We start from the raw sequence: 22574 nt of genomic DNA, 5'->3' as shown, positions 1-22574 counted from the left end.
CAGCTAGATCCTTTTTTGACACAATCAAGAGTTCACATTCCTTTTAGTATCGAGTATAAAAACAGCATGACATTCTTAAGAGAAAAATGCTCACCAGTAGTACGGGGGACATAAATACCACCACCAATTAGTTGGGTCCATTTGATATCAAATGATGGCTTGCCGCATCACTGATAGGCGGTGTTACAACCCCTATTGTAATATTAACCCCTGTTGTAACAATAGCGATTGATGTAAATAAGGGCTGTAGTGTACAAATCGTAATTTAATATCAAACGCTATTGTAACAGTAAGGCTGATGTCCCCAGCCGCAATCCCAAAATAAATAGATGATAGTATTAATTTTTTTTTTAAAAATATCGAGCAATCGACCTGATTAATTATTTTTAGTCTAAGCAGAAAATGTTTACGATCGAACTCAGTCAAGGTTTTGACGTACCTGGCAGTGAAACTCTATGATAAGTTTCATCCCTCTCCATAAGTTAGAATCACAGTTATCTTGTCCCAAAACATCGACCAATGAAATTGCTTCGCTCTGCTTAACTTTAGCGGAACATGTTAATCAAACATTCAATACATTCATCTAATGAACAGCTACACCAAGTTTAAGCATTCTACTACCCCAATTAAAAGCAGGATTGTTACGTTCCAAAATATTGACCATACAAATTATTTATCGCTTATTGATATAATGAATCTATACTCGAAGTTTCATTGCTCTCACTCAATTAGAACCAAAGTTATCGTATTCCATAGTCTCAACCAGTTAAATTACTTATCTCTGCTTTGCCTTAGCGGAGAATGAGCATGATCGAACACAGTCAAGGCATTCACTGTCAATAGACACCTACACCAAGTTTGAACATTCTACCACAACTAGAAGGAGAGTTATCGTGTTCCAAACCGTCGACCAATCAGATTGCAGTCTCTACTTAGCCTAAGCGGAAAATGTTCACCATCGAACATAGTCAAGGCATTGATGTAAATGTAATCACAGGAATCTGACCTTCTATCCGTATATATATGCATACACCATGTCGTACCAGACAATATATAATAAAAAACAACAGGAATGCAATGCCTGTTGAAAACTCGATCTTACCTGCTCTCGCTTCGGCTCGTTTTTTTTTCAACAATTCGTAATGTCAGGCAACCAAACTTCTGTGATGTAATGAAACTATCTATACACGAAGTTTCACCACTCTCACTCAATCAGAATCATAGTTATCTAGTTCCAACGTCTCGATCAATCAAACTGCTTATCGCTCTGCTTACCCTGAGCAGTAAATAATCATTATTGAAATTAGTCAAGGTATTGTTGTAATGAAACTATACACAGGTTTGACCACTAATGAGAATCAAAGTCCCAAAGTATCAACCAATCAAATCGCTTAAAATCAAGACTCATAGATCCCATTATTAAACAGATCCACATGCTGAAATATTTTAATTCCCATTGAGAAAAATGGCAGCTTTTGTACCTAGGACACCTGTAGGAATCGAACGTGGTTACCTGAGAGTGAGAAAAGTATTACGCCATTAACCTATTACGCCCTTGCCTCAATGGCTATTCTCTTCCGGACAAACGTTTTCGGAGGAATTCATCGCATTTTGAAAGGTAAATAGTCACGTCGTAGGTGGATTTCGGTGGATTTTTAAAATGATATACAGGGAAAGGTGCTCAACAAGTTGGTACCAAAAAAAAATCCTTTTGGTTGGCCACCATATTGGCGTATCTTGAGTAGACTATAACGTCAATAAATAAAGTAAGGGTTAACGTCCTACTTTTCTATACCAAACGGGATATTGAAGATGGTAAATTCAATACACGGTATTTTATTTTAAAGTAATATTTTTTATAATCCCGAAAATAATTTCAGTGCTTGTGTTGGGCTGATTTTGTAGATTTTGCTTTTTACCTTTTTACCTTTTTACCAGTTAGCCTTATAATCATAATCCTCCTTCACTGCGCCAACTAATGGCTACATAAACACGTATACAATTTGGCCTCTGTAGTATGGTTAAATATGATTAGTATTTGATTTCCTACAATAATATTTCGAATATTCATTAAATGTATTGCATATCTTTTCACGTAAAAAAACGTTAGAATCTCTTGGAACGGATATTACAAGAAACAATGGGCACAAGAGCAAATAAGTTGATTTTAATATTGTTTTAAGGCATGGACTTTTTAACTCACGTTCACAATTATCTATACCATCAAAATACTAAAGTACTGATATAGCATAGATATTTTTGTTGTTTAAAATATTATTTTATAAATTGAACATGACAGTAGCAAATCTCTCTCATCGTCATCGTTATCTTACAACTTGACCACAGTTCACATAATATAGTATACGTGTATCACTTAGGGTACACAATTTATTAAATAATACCCATGAAATGTTAACTTAACCTATTAGGATGTTTAAATGGTCTTGCGACTATCTCTTATTCAAAGGGTTAATCTTTGTAAATTTATCTATAATCCCCTTAACATGTTTAATTTAGTGACAACTTGAAACAAGCTTACGTCTCGCTTTCAGCACTTTTGATGGACCAAATCCAACAGGCATCCATTATTGAACATACTCTTGAGGAATTTAAAGTGGGTATTTTTAGTCTTGTTCAGGGTAAATTATCGCCATTAATTATTGCTTCTAAATTCATCTCTCAAACTATTAATCATATTCAACACGGGCTTAACCGGAAATACACAGGCTTTCATGTGCTACAGACTGATCCAGCATTTTATTATCAACATGGAAAATATTTTTTCGCCAGGAGGCCGAACAATAAACTTTATCTTACTGTTAAATTTCCGATTTCGTCCATGCAAACCTCATTTAGGCTTTATAAGATTATTTCTCTTCCCGTGCCTTTAAAGGGACAATAACACTCTTGCTGGCTTGAAAGCTCCAGAAAATAAATAATATCTCTATCTAAGTACTAGATGTTTAAGTGTCCCACCTGTTGTGTAAATTATCCATTACATCCTATTTTACTTGTCCAGAGGGTTCGAAAATATTTTTAAATCGAAGTTTCATTTGAAAAGGTTTACGTTAGACGTTTCAAACCATTATGTTGAATTTTTCAAAATTTTTAAATAACGTGTGTTAAGATGAAATTTGTATCATCAATTAATTGAAATATTGTAAAATAGTACAATTTGTTGACCAGAATAAAGATTGGGACATATTATTCAGTTACAACAAGAGTGGTATTGAGCCTTTAAATGAATCAGCTGAACATGCTACACAAATTCTGGATCTTGCTACTTTGCTGTTTCATCAACTAATGGGTATTATTCGAAATTTGATACTAATGTGATACACGTGAACTGTGGTTTAATTTAGTTCCAAGTAAACTTCTGAACTGATGATAAGGTTTGCTTTATATACGACAGAAGACATACGGTCAGTATTCTTACTGTGCCAGTCTTTAATAAACGTTTGAACCTTCATCAGCCTATATAATTTATTTGGAACTCTATATTATTTTTAGGTGAGTTAATATTTCGTATTAGTAAAATTTGTATGTATTATTTTTTTGTTATTAAGGTTACTATCTTTATATTACGCATAGTATGTGAAATGTTATATTGAGAATTACATCACGTGATATATGCAATTTCATACATAGTTATGCACATACGTTTATTATCAAACGGCGCATACAATATGTTCTTTTGCTAAAGACATTAAATATATTTCGAATCGTAATATTGTAATTATGATGTATAATGTATTCTGAACCGTATTATAATAACTTGTCTTATCATTTATTATTCATGCATATTGTTTAAATATTTTGTATTCATTATATATGATTCTTACTGTGCCAGTCTTTAATAAACGTTTGAACCTTCATCAGCCTATATAATTTATTTGGAACTCTATATTAATTTTAGATCCCACAGAATATCCAGAATATACTGTGAGAACGTGAAAGATCCCCGAACTAATAGAACACTGAGCTACAACCAAAGTCATAACTAATACCAATTATTTAGCAAACGGATTCACGTTCTCAGTACTAAAAACAACAGTGTGGCAGCCATTCGACTCTAATCCTTGATCTAGAGAACGAGCAAACGCGTGTTTCTTTGAACTGATCTTTTCTTCCAAAATCTATCCCCCAAAAGATGACCGAATTTATTTATTAAAATATCTCCTTCTAAATATGTATTCTGTATTCACAGTCATTACCGATGGAAGAGGTTGCATAGTGTACACAACGGCGTGGAAATAATACGTATCTATTTAAATTTTAACTATTTAATGTACATACATATTCAGTGGATTATTCCAGATTTCTGAAGGCGATGGCAGGCGAAGGGGACAGGATTTTAAAATTAGATTAATTGAAATTAAAAGGGTACGTTATAGGGTTTGGAAACATACTTTATGCAGTTTAGGGACACACAGTAGAACGCTTTGAAAATATCGTATATGAAACGTGTTGGGTATAAGATTGTGTATTTTTAAAAAGGTGTTTCAATGTATCTTCAAAATATATTATAACCATATTCATATATATATATATATATATAATATTTGACATAGTATTATTACAAGTGAACTATACAACGCAGTATTGCGTGATGTAGGTTTTTAGTTTCAGTTTTCCATGTGATTTAATACTAAGATAGGAAGGAAGTCAATATGAAGTGCTATTACTCGCTGTGTCCGTTATATAGATATCAATATATTGAGAATTAAAGGGTGTTTGATCTAAGTCATTCTAATGCACGTTTTTAAAATGCAGAATTTATCTCTTTTAAATATCAGTACCATCTACCTATAACATATTAACAATGTGACACAATTTTATACTATAAAAACACCCGTTTGTTTCATTTGATATCTTTAGATGTCTAATTTGAGACCGCACACTGATAGAAGAAAATCCAGAATATCCTGTTCTAACCCCCCAAGCCCTACCCCCCATTCCAACACAGGAAACATGTTGATGTTTTGGCATATTCATATTTAATTTAAAGGCGGAAAGATAGCAGCTAGAGTTTAGGGGTGGTTTAAAGTGATGTGTCTAGTGGGTGGTTGCAGGTTTAGTAGCACACGTATACTACTTCCAATTTGTGTATCTCAAAATGTCCATGGTTAACCTCATATAAAATTTTGAGCAAGCCATTGACTGTTGTTCCGTCTTTGCTCGAAACGAATTTGCTACAACGTAAGTACCGGGAAAGGGGTGGGGTGAAATTAATGGGAAATCCAACTATTTACAATTACTGTATTGTTTAGTTCATGCCACCTTCAGTCATTTAACATGTTTTAGAAGTTTCCATGGATTTTGTGATTTAACAACGCGAAATGCGATATCATCTTAATGGAATAGCCTGTCATATTTTAATTTGAATGATCAAAAGTTAATGTGATTTGAAAGTCTCGAACAACAATTGCTTATCTCTGCTTCGACTCAGTAGAAAATGCTCATAGTAAGTGTCAAGGGACCACATCACACTTAAACAGAGAGAGAGAGAGAGAGAGAGAGAGAGATGGGGCTTAACATCCACTCGACATAAACTATGTCATTTCGGGACTAACATATGGTTCAATTTTATTGCAATAATTCTCTTGCGCGTAGGGTCTTTAGTAGTGGGAGGAAACCGGGTGACTCGGAGAAAACCCACGAGGTTGGACAGACGATCCTACTCCTTGTCACGTACAACCGGGGAATCGAAATCCCGCCAGTTGACTCAATAACAGACTTTATGATAAACAATTACACAAAACAAACCTCAAACAACAAACACAACATCGATATACAACAGGAGAAGATTATGCTTCCGGTATTCGAAGGTACAATAATACTTCCGGTATTGTGTATTCCATCATGCTTTCTAACCGGGCTTATTTTAACGGTCCCTTACGATGTCGGAAGTGACAGTGGACAGATCTTTCGCCACCCCCATCCAATTATAATGTCATGTCTAGCACATAGCTATTTCTATATATTTCTCTATATATTCAAATAATTTATGATTCAATACAATACTTCCCCGTTGATTTAAAGTCACGTTATAACATTGGCAACATCACAAAATCAATATTCCATCAATGACAAAAGTGATTTAAAATGTCAGTTTAATATCCAATTTTTTTTTAAAAAATCCACCAACTGTGATTAAAGGGTGGAACTGGATAAATACAATTAAACTGACCCCATGATTTCAGCTCTTTTTATATGCGACCTTTACCGCAAACTGGACATTGTTTATTGTGAACGTCAATTTGAATGCATCTTATCATGGCCCAGTCGACAAAATATAACACTGAATTTAAAATCATAAGTGCTATTGGTGTGTGTTTCTGGAGATTGCATATTTCACACATGTGGGTTGCTTGAACAAAGTTCATACCGGGAAGTTCAGGAAAATTCTGGCCTATTTAAGCGACAAAAACGAAAATACTGCTATTAGAGAAAGTGTAAGAACACATTGTCAAATCCACTAGAACATGCAGTCACAAGTCCAAAGGTCTAGCTCTAGTTTAAGCAGGCAGCTTATTTATCGCTTTAAAATGTAGAAATGTGATTAAAGCCATTTAACATCCTGGTCACAAGATACAACAGTATGCTGGTGCAAGTCGTTGTTATATAACTATACTAACCAACATCACAATAATATTAATTAGAATAGATATGTGTTTGATTAAAGTAATCCATGATACTAGCTAAAAAGGTAAGATTATCACGTATATTGGTTTTTCTCCGTTCTGGAAAACTATGGTTTAATGAAGAAGCTTCGTGGTGACTTTGTTAGGGGAAACATTCTTTGATATAACTTTTATTGTAAAGATAAGGCGTACGAATAATTCGTTGTAAATAACGTTCATTGGATTAACTCATTAAGAGTAACACAGAGTTCAGAATATACCGCAATGGTCTTGGTATTTCAATTATACCACTTTTCATCTGGTATTGACAACCAATATCCCCCCCCCCCCCCATCCCCCCACACCTGCACCAAACAAAAAACATATCAAAAAGTATCAAAAGTTTAAAACATCATTACTGTTTACGATGTGGAATGGTTTTATTATTATAGGACCATTATACCAAGGCATATTATAGGACCACCTCTTTTACCAAGAACTATTTTAATGGAGAAACGTGTTTTAGTGATCATCTTTCTTCTTCTTCCATCAGAAATAGGTTAGTTTCAGTATATATTATATGATTAATTGAATTTTTTTGCTCAATTATTCAAAGTGAATTAAAATTTTTTTTAGATAAAATAGAAACTTAATCCGAAGTCTATGTCAGGAGCAAGGGAACCATCGCAGTGGCGATCCAATTGATCTAATAATACGACTACAGTGCCACCGCCCCCCACCCCCACACCCACGCGTGCTGTGCATGGCCAGTGTGGAATGTATGTAGGCTAAGTGTGTTGTAATTGCTATTTGTATCTGTTTTAACACAAAATGAAGATATATGGCGCATGTTAATAAATTATTCCATTTTCTTCTTCCATTCTCGAATAGATTAAATGTTGCAGAGTACATAATTAACTCTTATATCTTAACAGATTCAAAAGGAAGTGATGCATGTACAAATGGAAAATGTAATACACACAGACTTATGTGTGATAATGGAAAACTTACACAGATATACCGGGCTTATTATGGCTTTACACGCTACGAGAAGACATGTACAAATTATTGTCAACATGCGATAGTTTCCATTTATGCAAGCTGCACTAAGGAGTTTAGAAAAGACCATTATAATGAGCTGATACAGAGATGTAACAAACAGCAAAATTGTAATTTTACTACTCCTGTCACGTCTAAGGGCATACCTTGCTCCCGGAATATGTATTACTATTACTACACATTTTCGAGGATATATTACAATTGTACAAAAGGTATGATTTGTAATCAATTTCCTTTCTTTCTTCAATAAATATAGCAAATACATGTACGTTTAGTACGTTTATAATCAAAACTACTGTATTTTGTGTCCCGCAGAAAATTTTCAAATCGATCTTTGGTTTTAAGGGGAATATTTTGTCAGTCTACAAGACTATTTTTAGTCATATCAGTATTTAATATGACGACTGTTTTAGTGTAATACATTGTCAATATTTAATCGAATGAAGAAGAAAAAAATAAAGAACCAGGCGGAATCGAAAGTGCTGATACCAGTGGTGCCCAAACTTTATCTCCCGAAACAGGAGTAGATTCAGCTGGTAAGTTGCGTATTAACAATATTGGACCATGGTTTAATCCTCTCTAATTTATTAAATGTGTGTCTGATATAGAAATTGTTTAGATGTAATTAGCAGCAATAAACTTACACGCTGTTTATCATTTTAGTTCTGGGTATATAGTCCTAATGTGCCGCTATTGATAATACGAAGTCAACGGTGACCTAAAATCATCCAAATATTTATAGATGGAACATACTAATTGTATATCTGAAAGTTACACCTTTGTAACCTTTTGGTTGGACGTTACGACGATTGTAGATATCTTTTACAAGACGTACCCCACCCCCTTCCCAATCTGTATTAAATAGTTACCCATTAATAGATTAATGTTAAGAACACGATAAGAATTGTCTGGCATAATATAATGATTATCGCTTAAGAGTAGATCAGTTCCAAGTGGAAAGGAACACGCAACCGTAACAATATGAACTGTGCCACCTGACGTTTGAGCTGCAGATGATCGTGACACACGATTCTTAGTCAAAACATCCGGGAAATAATTACAATAACCTAGACCCCTGCCCCTACTTATTGTGCAGACCTTTAGTCGCCAAAGGAGTAAAATTTTGGAATAGTCCAGTCAATCTAGCTGAAAAAAGGGTCCAACCCAAAACAAATTGCAACAGAATTTCTTTTGGTGGTATGCATTTCCGAAGGTCTCCTGTACATCATACTAAAAATGTTCCAAAATATTTTTGGTGGAAATGGGTCAAATTGCGTAATATGCTAATTAGCATAATTTCATATTTCAAAATTGATTTAATGCTATAATTTGGCTATCAAATGTTCAAATTTAATGGAAATTGTATCCAAACCCATGTTTTCGTGGCCAGGGACACAAATAAACACATTTAGAATATAATCACATAATTACCTGATGCACAATATGCAAATTAACATCCGCCATTAGTGAAAAACTTATTTTTCCCCCTAAATCTGAAACTTTTTAACTTAGCTCCAAGAAACCAGTACCTATGACCATAATTACAGTGTCAAGGGTGCTGAAAAGCACTAGAAGAACAGTACAGTTATATTGCATAATATAGAATATGCAAATTAGACACCTGGGCCATGACTGAAAAAACAAACTTTTAGTCCAATCTCAAAAACATTTGCAATAAGTATGACTTATTTGAAAAGCATGCTTTACTCAATAACTTCAATCAGTGCACTAATTTGTTTACGATTGTAATCATTACCGATTTTTATGGGGATTAGGAATCCAGTGAAAACTATTATAGTTCATTTAGGCGTTTGCGTTACAGAAATTATGGTCTTTAGACCCCCCACCCCACTCCAAATGACTTTCGTTGAGTACTAAGACCAATAGAAATAAATCAACGATATTCGTTTTTATACGCCCACATTTTCATGTGGACGTATATTGTCGTCGCCCCTGTCCGTCTGTCTGTCCGCCCACAATTTGTTTATCTACAAAAGATCTCGGTTCCTTTCAATATTGACATGTATCGCATCAAAACTTCATGGATTATGGCCCCTGAATGTACGAAAAATCATAATTTTTATCTGATTTTTATTAACCTTGAAATGCATGTTTATAACCCAAAGATCTTGGTTCCTTTCGATATTTGCGCATATCGGATCGTAACTTCATGAATTATGGTCACTGATTTTACGAAAATATCACCGTAATGACGGTTGAGTTCGAATGTCGTGAAATATCAAAGTTGTGGACCCTCTAGAGGTCACAATTTTTATATGATTTTAATGAAACTTGAAATACATGTTTATAACCCAAAAATCTAGGTTCTGTGCATTTTTAGCTTGTGGTGCCTCTAGGGGTAACAATTTTTATCCGATTTAAAAAAAAACCGTTTGAATATATCACCGGTACACCCTATTGATGGTTGAAAATCGCACCAAAACAGTCGGACAAAATGACCGCCCATCGTACGCAAATAGTGTAAAAGTATGTAATACCAAGGTTGTGGACTCTCCAGAAGTCACGATTTTTATCCAATTTTGATGAAACTTAAATATATATCTTTATATCCCAAATATCTCAGTCCATTCGATAAATATATGGTATATCAAGGTTATGGCCCTTGGTTGTACGAAAAATCACGTTTTTAGCTTGTAGTCCCTCTAGAGGTCACAATTTTTATCACGTTTACAAAAACGTTTGCATAAATCATTGTTACACCCTAATGAAGGTTGATTTCGAATTTTGTGCAAATCGGAACAAAACTGCCGGACAAAGTCACCGTCCCTCGCTCGCAAATACATGTAGTGTAAAAGTATATAATACCAACGTTGTGGACTCTCTAGAAGTCACGATTTTTATTCGAATTTATTAAAACTTAAATATGTATCTTTATATCCCAAATAATTCAGTCCATTTCGATATTCGCGCATTTCAGACCATAACTTTCTGGATTATGGCCCTCTTTTATTAGATTGTTCTCTATCCACATCTTGCAAAATGTGGGCGTATCTTGCCTGGCAACGACTGGTTGTCTCTAATGAGTACCAATTTTGAATTCTGTAGATTGTTGGTTCTATGTATTGTTGGTTGATTTCTAGATATACCCGTTATAGTAGGAAGTGTTACTGGATGTTTCATTTTGGTGATATTATTGGTTATAGTTATTCTGGTTGTAATAAAGAGGTAAGGGAAGCTGTTATCTTTCAGGTTGTGTTTCTTTTCGAACCACACCAGTCCTCGAAAATTATTATATTAAATACGTTTGTATATCTTAAGACAAACTGTAAAAGTTACCGTGATTAATACAAATATACTCTATTCTTACAATTCTATTGTAAATATTTATTTTATTTTCCACATAGCACACGTATGGATAGTCCAAGAAACTTACTTTATTTATTGCAGAAGAAGAGTTAGTCGTGTTATTGGTAACCATTTACAACATAGTGTTAGCCTGTCAAACACAGGATACGAAACTACTGGCGAAAGTTGCAATCATGTGACATTCACGCATGACAATTCGCCTTCTACACGAGGTATTGAGTCTGACGATTATAATCATTTGCATGACGCCAGGACCAACAACTCTACGGACAATGCTAATGACTATAACCATCTTAGAAGTGCGCCTGGTGAAGATAAACAGTTTAGTGACGACTACAACCATCTCGGTGACTTCACGAAGAACACCCACTTCGACCACAACGATGTCGGTGACTTAAGGAAGAAGACACACGCCGACTACAAACCCCGAGGTGATGTAAGAGAGAAACCGGATGCAGACTACAACCATGTCGGTAATATTAGGGAAAAGGAGATCCACGAAGACTACAACCATCTCGAAAAAGAAAGTGAGGTATAGGAGGTGAAGGAAAATGATGACTGCAACCATATTGGTGGCATAAAGGAGGAGAAGATTCACGCTGATTACAGCTATAATATTGTTGAAAACTAATCCAGTCACATGCAGCCTGGTGACTTAAAGAAGTGCAGATTCCTAATGGTGACCTTTATTACAAACAAATGCCGTTTAAAAGCGATATCTTTGCTTTGGTAGTCTCGTACTATGACTTAGTACTACTGCTATTCAGTGTATTTTATTACAAGGGTACCATAACTCAGCTAGTATAGCTATACTATTTTTCTGTAATTTTATTATTTGTTAAAGGGATATCTTTGCTTTGGTAAAAGATCTTTAGAAAAGACAAAGGCTTACGACATCACAGGCTACAGATTTTAGGCAGTGTGTCCACAGTTCAACACAATGCCACAGTTGCAGATTGGTATTAAGGTAATTTCGGTTGCTATCACCCATGCTAAACCTACAGACAGCTGGAGCTGCTCATGATCTGAGCCAAGCTGTTGCTGCTGAATCAGGCTTACAAAATATGTCATTGATGATACTTGTAATCTAACCGTAAATGTAGCTCACCCAGGTTCTATTAATTTCATTAGTGATAATTATGTTGATGAAGCACCACAGCCATGATGTCGTGCTTTCAACAAAAGATTTCAATCTTCTTTTAAACAATATTTATTCAATCAATATTTACATAATGTAAAAATACACATGGGATGTGAAAACAAGCCGGAGCTTATATAAATTACAGATATAAAAAACATTGTTTATAATTATACACATGATTTACATAATATGGTATACATTACAAAAGCAAAAATATTTACTCTCACCTAATTGAAATAGTTATCTTAGATTAGTACAAAATACTTAATATATAGAGGTTCATATACAGAAGGTAATGTACAGAGGTTAATATGGTTAGCGACACGATCATCTGATGTTGATTATAGCGTGGAAGGGTATGCGAAACTCGAGAGAAAGGGAAAGTCAAGTCTAAAGTCTTGGGCTAAGTGTTAAGGTGTTACGTAGTTGAAGATTGTCGTTAGATAGTAGTTTATATTTTTGGTATAAGCCTTCAGGATGGAAAAGGTATCATTAGTCATGATAATATTATCATAATATGTATCATCAAACAAGAGATGGTCGTGTAAAACCGTCCACATACAACACCAATCATTAAACAAGATATTCGCTGTATTCTACAGTTTTGATTTTAACTCTAAAATTTCTATCTCTTGTTGGGAAATTATATTGAGTACTGTCACTATAATTGACTTTTAATTATTTTAAGTGGTGATTGATTCATTTCTTTTTTCCTGTGTGAAGAATGCTTTTGGATTCCATAATCTTTATGGCGAAATATTTTAGATACCTCACATTGGCATAAAGTTAATTATTAATATTATATCCTCTAGGTTTTTCATTTTAGTACATATTAATTGTTCATAATATCATCTTATTAGTTATTCATACTTATTACTGCTTTTAATTTCATGTTGCATTTTCAATAAATGTCACCTTTGCAGTTTTGTTCAATTTCAATATGGTTTCCCCTTGTCAGTGGTGCAGAACAGAGGTCCCGTCTAAACATTGGAATGCACGTAAAAAATCCCTTGGCAGTTGGAATTCGATATAAAAGTAGGCGATAGTGCCGCTGCCCGGGCAAAATTTCTCTCATAGCACACTGTATGGCGCATGCCCGTCTTCATTAGCCCAGTATAGGAACAAAACAGTAGGACGTTAAACCCATTTCATTTCATTTCAATTTCAATATGGTGTTTGTTGTGATATGGAAATAGAGCATATACACAAAATAAAGAGTTTAAGACAACAATCAAGTGTACTATGTTTAAGAAACGTTCTGGTCCAAAATTTAATAATACTAACAAACGGTGTGGCCATTTACAGTTTACATTATTGTCTGTTCATTCATATCGCCATTGGTATGTGCCTTTGCCACAGCCACAGGTATACTGGTTTGCCGTTATATTCCAAATGTTCCACATAAGTAAATTATTTATTTCCATGTTTGTATATATAATACTGGAACCTATTGATGTTTGCTATATGCGAAATATGTAGGACGAAATATAGTTACATTTTACTAGGTATAAAATACATCAACCAAACAACCTTATAATTATCCATATCAAATTGCTTTTTAATAACCCAATACTATATTTCACACAAAATGTGTTACCATAAATTATGTGACTTGTGAAGTGAAGCTTTCTTGTAGGTATATAAGTATAAGATGATCTAACCTAGATCTCTTTCGTATTATACCATGGATATTAAACGAGAATAACACAAAATTGCAAGCCAACTTCCGCTTAAATTACTGTTAAATTTTAAGCTTTTAGTTTGGTTTATATGCTTTTGCTGACTATATATATATATATGTGTGGGGGGGGGGGCATATATTCGGCTGCTCGTGAAAAAAAGCATTCCTCTAATTTTTAAAAGCAAATGAAACGCCAAAAACTCCCCAAACCACCACTTCTTTAATGAATAAACCATTGGCATTTTACTTTTAATAATGCAGTTGAGTGAATTAAATATCTATCTTCAATACGTATCGCTTTATAAATACTACAATCTATCATAAAACTGGATTAATTAGAGAATGCGAATGCTCCATATCAACATATTATAAGGACAATCAATGAACGCAGATTTGTTCAGAGAGAGAGACTAACAAGCGGGGAATCGAAACCAAGCCCCCCCCCCCCCTCCAACTCCCCCGATATGTTTTAGTTTATACAATCAGCAATATACTGAAGCGATTTAAAAAGACAGAGACTGAACAAAAAATGGCCGGGATCGAAGCGGACTTATTTTCTCCTGCTTATCGTATTAATATTATGTGCTCGGAATATTTTTGTGTTCAGTGACTTGACATGTCTAATAATATATACATACATGCAGTTATTTCTATTTAGTATATATATTTCTATATAATGCTATACAAACCAGGTCATTGAAATAAAGTTTTTTATTTTATTACATCACTTCCTGATAGATTTAAAGTCACAGGACAACCTTTGTAACGTAAACGTCGAATAGTTTAATACGTTAGTTTAAAATCTGTTTAACGATCTACTGTACATAAAATAGTGGAACTGGATGCGATACAGCTAAATTGGTCTCATAATTTCAGTTTTTCCATAAACCGGCCTCCGGACTCTACGACCAAATGGATATGATCTGATACAAGCGTCAAATAGAATGTGCCTTATCACGGGGCAGCCGACAAAATAGCACACAGTTGTAAGAACATTCTTTCTATATATTGTTTAAGGGGAACCGTACAACAAAAATAAAAGGGGCGTTTCTAACTTATTCATCCGGTTCTGACTAAAAAGAAAATAAATACTGATATTTGTTTTTCACAGAGTTCGCTTTAAAGCGATGATCTGTTTGATGAAAGGTCGCTATAAAACCGTTTATAACATCCTGGTTGTGTTTACAACGATTGATACATCAGTGATGCGTACATTTTTTCTGTAACTGTGATAACCTAATGTAAAATCGCAATAGTTAGTTTTATTCAAGTTTTTAATAGGTAATGAATGAGACTGGATAACAAGGTAAGACTCTTTCTTGATTAACAATAAAATATATACCGCATTAAGAACGTTTGACTTGAAGATGGAAAGAATTACGACGAGCACCCTTATCTATAAAAAATATCTTCATGTACAATGGTTTAAAATGGCCAATTTATTAGTATTAAAAGGCCTAAAATACAAGATAAACTATACGCAAAGTATTTACTCGTGTGTTTTGGGGGTTGTGATGATTTGTAACCCCCCCCCCCCCAAAAAAAAAAACAAACAAAAAAACCCCAAACAAATCAATAATCTCAAATGTGTTTATTGAAAAATGTTATATCTCTATTTGAAATTAAATTTTAATATCTTAAATTTATTATTATTTCTTCATGAAGGCTTACGTTAATAACTTAATATAAATCAGAGAAGTTTTAGGTATTTGTCTTCCAATGAGTTCTGATGATATCTTTGCTAAGATCAGATTTGAACAGATTTGTTGATTTTTTGACACATAATTGGAAGGAACAGTTCAAGGCGCTGCCTTAAGAGATATGTTGGTAGGTAGTCGAGCTAACATGATTTGGAAGTTCCAGACGTAATGATTGAGTTCAGACCCGATTCAGTATTTACGACGGTCGTACTGAATGACAATTCTATAGGTGTTCTTACCCATTCAGCGCTCTGTTAACATTGTGGTAATATGTAATTTATCAGAGGGTCTGCGACATTTGACTCGACGTCAAACGTGAAAGGGGTACCCAGATTTGGTAATATCAATGTCCTGGTCATATCCATTGTATCACCCATGATAATTTTTTTTATTATTATAGGATTATTCATTTAACACCAGGACAATTTTAATGGAGAAACTGTTATTAGTGATTATCTTCTTTCGTCTTCCTTCAGAACTAGGTATATTTTATTTTTAAAAAAAAATGATTTAAAACGAACAAACAGAAACCTATAAAAGTACTTAAAAGATATTTTAATATCTTAAATACTTTTATAGGTTTCTGTTTGTTCGTTAAAAGCACGCATACCATTCTCATATATATTTTGTGTCTTATCTATTGTATCAGTAGTATAATGATAAACAATTCATGGAAAATACTGAATTGGTCGCTATTTCTTATTTCTTCCGCACTAATGTAGCGTAACATAAATACACACACAGACCACAATGAAAATACAATTACTTTTTATTACTATCCATAGTTTCATAAAGACCACAAAAGACCCGCCAAAACGCCACACGGTAATAAACAATAAATGTTACCTGTATATTTCCAGTTTGGATATTACATGCTATTGGATCAATTTACCGTAGTATATATAACTCCCTACCTCTATTTTACATTAAAGGGACAATAACACGCTTGCTGGCTTGACAGCCCCAGAAAATAAATAATAGCCTTATTCTAGGTACTAGATGTTTAAGTGTCCTATCTGTTGTGTAAATTATCCATTACATCCTATTTTACTTGTCCAGAGGGTTCGAAAATATTTTTAAATCCAAGTCACATTTGAAAAGGTTTACGTTAGGCTTTTCAAATCATTTAGTTGAATTTTTACAATTTTTTAAATTAGGTGTGATAAGATGAAATTTGTATCACCAATTAATTGGAATATTGTAAAATAGTACAATTTGTTGACCAGAATAAAGATTGGGACATATTATTCAGTTACAACAAGAGTGGTATTGAGCCTTTAAAGGGAATGTGGTTAAAGTTGCAATTGCAAATTTTCAAGTTATATTTTTAAAATGTATTAAATTAAAGCCTTAAAATAGATGGTATCCATAAACAGTCCTACCTTGTTAAAGAATAATCCTATTAATCCTATAATTCGCTATTGCCAGCTGAGAAATTGGCAAAAATATCATTTTTAACTTTAAATTCCAACGTTGGAAAATGGCTGCCCCATGTTGTCAATAGCAAAACAGGGGAGGTAATTGTGTTGTTATTTCCTGTGTCATAGATTTTTAAGGGTGGGAAATAATGCCCATGATCGTATAATAGTATTGAGCAAAAGACATAGAAATAATTATGTTTTGACTTTCTTAGAAAATTTGAAATTCTCGCTTTAAGGTCTTGATAACATGGTATGGTTCATTTTGAGACTAAACGTTATTATTCATTATAACCCCGGGCCCTAGTAATGATCGCTATACCATTTGCGCTGTGCATGGTCTGTGCGAAGATATTTATGTTGACCAGGATGTTACCAAGGATCGCATATGGGAATACAAAATAAAAACATAAGGTGCATTAATGCATTACACTATTTTCCTGAATCGTCGAATAAATTATTATCCATTATTTTCGAAATGTTGGCCCATTTCAATCAATATTAAAGATACATTATGGGAGATTAGATAAAGAGCTGTCAGTTATCACTATAATAGTTAAAATCTAGATAATGTAAAGCAAATTTGCTGAAAATTTTAGTCAAATTGATCCACTCTGAACCGAGATTTTAGCGATTGAATTTTCGGCCTAGCCTCGATCATCATTCCTAAAGTCGGAACGATAAAAAAACGTCGAACAAAAATCGGAACCTAATCAAATAAACATCTCAGAGTTAGCGATGACATCGAGAGTTGATTATGGTCTGGAAAAGTTAATTAATGTCTAATTAATAATTTAGATAACATTTCAGGCCCAAAGAAAGAACTGCAATAGACAGATTTATCTTTTGTATAATGTATGTTTAAAAGCAGTACACGGCATCATGTTCGCTATGGTTTCGGATGCCAGGTGTAATGAAGAAAGAAAAACACCCCCAACCTTGTGGCCACCAAACACTGTGAAAGTAATCAAAAATGGATGATTCACAAACGACAAAATAAAAAAAAAGCATGCAGAATCTACTGATGCAGGCGCAAACGACTGTCGTTCAATTAAACATGCATTATGCAAGAGCTAAATCTGTCTATTGCAGGTCTTTATTTAGGCCTGAAATGTTATCTAAATTATTAATTAGACATTAATTAACCTATCCAGACAATAATCAACTCTTGATGGCATCGCTAGCCTGCGATCTTTAGTGGATTATGAACCGATTTACTGCATAACTTTCCTTCACGATTTAACGAATAAGTGGAGAATCGTGACTATGCCGTTATCACGGCTAGCCGGAAATTTCAACCGCTTAGTTCTTGGTTAACAGTGGATCAATTTGAATGAAATGTTCAGCAAATTGCCTTTACATTATCTAGTTCTTAACTATTATAGTGAGAACTGCCAACTCGTTATCGAATCTACCATAATGTATCGTTAATTAATTGGAAATTAGATTAAAAATTAATGTAAACTACTATATACATTACTATGTGCCTTTAGATCCATTTTCGTCTGTTTTGAGATTCCCAAGAATAGAGCTATTATCCACTCAGCTATTGCAGACTACATAAATAACTCTTTTTATCTTAACAGACTCGTGGGTGATAAGTGATGCATGTACAGATGGAAGCTGTAATATACACCATCTTACTTGTAATAAAGGGAAAGGTATACAGTTAGGCCCTGCTTATTATGGATTTACTCGGTATGGGGTTGCATGTGACCGCCATTGTCGTGGTCAGAAAGTTTACAAGCCCTCAATTTGCTTTAAACTGTTTAGCAATGAAGATTATCATGACCTGAAACAGAAATGCAACAGACAAAAAATGTGTTACGTTACTACACCTGGCAAATCGAACAACATATCCTGCAAGAAGAAAATACACACCGTTTCCAGACTTTATTACTCTTGCGTTGAAGGTATTATAATCAAGTTTTCTTTTTGCAAATAGCAATAATATTAAAAAATGCATGATTAAGGCATGAACGTTCAGTAGGTTTATAAACAAAACAAACCCGTTAAACTGATCATAAGCGTAATATTTTGTCTAACTACATTGGTATTTTCAGCCATATCACTGTAACGTGATGTATTGCGATTGTTTTGAAGCCATACTATGTTAATATAATTTAAGCAACTAGACAAGAAACGGGAGAAACCGAATACACCGATGAGGGAATGTCAGGGTTCCCACTACCAACCAGCCTCAAAATTGGCGACATGACCGTCACTATAATTCACACAGTGGTCCCCACACCAATTGATGACTTAATGATCACGGAATCTACAGCAACAAGGGTTAGTACCAGCGGAGTAGACACAACTGGTACGTTAGGTATGTTGGATCATGAATCTATCTATTTTACATTCCTTTTGTTGACTTAATGGTCATTTAACGTGCACACAACGTTTTCTTCTATCCGAACGACTAGACGCTGTTCCTTGTCACATCATCTTTCCTGTATCACTGACAAGGTGAAACGACGCTGGCAAAACCAGAGGAAGTGAACAACCGCGTGGCTTACCGTCACAATAGGGGAGGGTCGGTTAGACTTATGTGCTGCAAATGATCCCGAGCAATGTACTCCCTTTTGGACACACAAATTAGGATCACTGGTCAAGTTTGTAACATAAATTAGTTACTGGAAAAAGAACACGAGATTGAATCCTTTGTAGCCCTGTTAAATAAGGCATTTATTTGCATTGAATTAGGGGTTTGGGATGGGTTATGCCAGGCTTTTTTTTAGACAAGATGAGGATTGATGCACCGAGCAGTTACTGGAATATCTACTATTTTTTGGGCAAATCATCCCATGAAGTCATATAACCAGGCTGCTTTCCTTACATGGCAGTACATTTTGCGCGTGGTTATAATCTTCGAAAAAGAGACAAAAAGTATGTAATGGAACAATGCTTGTCTTTATTCAGTGCAAATCATATACACACTTATTTTTGTTTAATTTCTAGATATACCCGATATAGTAGGAAGTGTTACTGGATGTTTCATTCTGGTGATATTATTGGCTATTATTATTCTGGTTGTAATAAAGAGGTAAGTAAACAATGTTAACCTCCGTTGGTAGCAGTATTTATTTTATTTCAATCTTGGATATTGTAAATTATACGTAATCTTGGCATAAACACCCATGGAGAAGAACCTATAATACGCAAACTAGTTATAAAGGCCTGACTCGTCATACGCGAAATGCCTAAAGAATGAGAAGGCGAGGAACTCAAGCGGCGGCTAGACCCCGCATGGTGATAGCACCACAGAGCGACAATATGCAAATCTTATACATTTGTATTATTTCGCAGTTTGTGTAAAACTTAATTCTCCATGGTTGCATAGTCCACGAAAAGTACTTTATTTTTTGCAGAAGAACAGTTAGTCGCCTTATTAGTAAACATATCCAAGGTAGTAGACTCGTGGAAAACCCAGGATACGAAACAACTGGCGAAAGTTATAACCATGTTATATTCTCGACAGACAACTCGTCATCAACAAGATGTATTGAGGCTGACGATTATAATCATTTACATGATGTCCGGAACAACAACTCTACGGACAATGCTAATAACTATAATCATCTTAGAATTCCGACTGGTAAAGATAAACAGTTTAGTGATGACTATAACCATCTCGGTGGGGATCAGGAGGAGAAGATAGATGATGATTACAGCCATATTGGTGTGGTGACGGGTGAGAAGGATGACTACAACCATATTGGTGGGATAAGGAGCGAGAAGATAAACGATGATTACAACCATATTGGTGCTGAAAACTTTCCCAGTCATGGAGAAAAGGATGATCATTACAATCACCTTGGTGATGTAAAGAAGCGAGTTTCTAATGGTGACATTAGCAGAGAAACAATTAATAAAGATGATTATCCTGATGAAACAAACTACACAAATATAAATATTTCTAATTACGAGAATTTTAGTCTTTAAACATAGAAAGAATTATATCCAACCCCGTACAATAAGTCCGTATTTCCCTTCAATTATCACACACAATTATGTTTAAATGTGTTCGCCCGTCTACAAGAGTTGTACATCGCGGGAAATATAATTCCTATTTATTTTAATTGTTGTCGCAGAAGTAATTCCAGATTTATTTTCCTTGACTGATATGATTATGAATTAAAAAACTTTATCGCAGTCCAACAGTTTCTACTGAGATTGGTTCTTGTCCGATTTTCCAAATCAGGTCAGGAATGGTTAATTATGAGTAACTATCATCCAAGAGAGGTAACTTTGTTACTAAACCTGGCAATATAAAATAATAAAAATTTAGGATTTTTCCCGCGCCACGTTACATATTATATGACGAGTTTGGTGGTATAAAACGTATTCTTCAAACTTAGTTTATTTTTTTATAATTTTTTGTTGTTAATTAACCATTTTGATTAAATATCGTCCATTTTTGGACAATATTTAATATTTTTTCACGACTTAAAATGTACTCAAATTGATTTTTTAAGTACACAGACCCCACTTAACAACGGTAGATAATCTCCATGTTTGAATTCAATCAAACAATTTGCCCAACACTTATAGGTGGCATTGTTTATATCCTCTGCAGAGGATGTCGAATTAGTTTTTTTCAGACCATAATATCTATAAATACTGAATAGGACGTTGAACCATTTTGGGGCTGATATTCCTTTTAAATTTAGTTCATAATATTATGCTTTTATTATTGTTTCTTAGGTATTAAATTATTATTTTATTATTACATATATATGATTATTGTTTTATTATTATTATTATTTTATTATTACATATATATGATTATTGTTTTATTATTATTAGTATTTAAACTTTTAATTGGGAGGATAACGGAACACACCCGATTAGAACACTGACTTTTAAACTTCCGTAAATCAACGAATAGACCCAATCATATATATTCTGTATACTTTATTGTTGATACTGTTGAATATAATAAAGAGTTGGTTATTTTCAGGGGACATTTTATTATTAATATTATTAAATAAAGAGTGTGAATGTTTTAGTTTCTCCCTCCTGTCAAATTCCGAGATAACAGATATGGGTGATTGTTTCTTTGTTATGTTTTCCGAACTAACTCCGTGAAACGGAAATATATTTTTCCAAGCTTAGCATGGTTAAAAACATAACAATAATGCAATTTGTCGGAACTTCCTGATGAACACCGGTTGTCTTACAGTGTGGATATGGGTTTTGGCTTCAACAATATTAAACAATAATTCCATTTTACGACAATAATTATGATATGCTTCACATAATTATATGGAAAAGTCAGGAGTAAGTGTCTGAAACTGAAAAAATAAAGTAAATAAGGCGAATTTCTATGTGCTCTCAAGTCTTTGAATTTGGCTGATATATTGTATATTCTACACCCTCGCTTTACAAGAACACCCCTGTGATAAAGTGTAATAATTACATGCAGCAGTTTAATTCAAATACCCCGTCATTGCAAACATGTCTACAATGGAGATAACTCCAGTGCTGCCATAGAAAATAAAGATATTCCATTTGATATTAGGCCCAGCTAACGAAGGTGGATATAGGGTTCATAACTATGAACTATTTCATAAATATTGTGTGTATTATTGTACATCTTCACGTTCAAATGCAAAGGAACGT

The 22574-nt window shown here is 34.1% G+C and overlaps 1 protein-coding gene across 1 annotated transcript; it reads left to right on the top strand.

The window, feature by feature from the left end:
* Positions 1-8116: 8116 nt before the first annotated feature.
* On the top strand, positions 8117-21960 carry LOC126809681 (uncharacterized). The gene is made up of 8 exons (XM_056099035.1): positions 8117-8218; positions 10784-10868; positions 11091-15137; positions 15932-16013; positions 18536-18862; positions 19078-19278; positions 19911-19995; positions 20321-21960. Exons 3-8 carry the CDS (start codon positions 15120-15122, stop codon positions 20892-20894), a joined length of 1287 nt encoding a protein of 428 aa, XP_055955010.1. The 5' UTR covers positions 8117-8218; positions 10784-10868; positions 11091-15119; the 3' UTR covers positions 20895-21960.
* The last annotated feature ends 614 nt before the right edge of the window (positions 21961-22574 follow it).

Source organism: Patella vulgata, chromosome 2 (assembly GCF_932274485.2).
Source record: "Patella vulgata chromosome 2, xgPatVulg1.2, whole genome shotgun sequence".
Classification (NCBI taxonomy): Eukaryota; Metazoa; Mollusca; class Gastropoda; family Patellidae; genus Patella; species Patella vulgata.
This window is presented reverse-complemented; position numbering and strand designations above follow the sequence as displayed.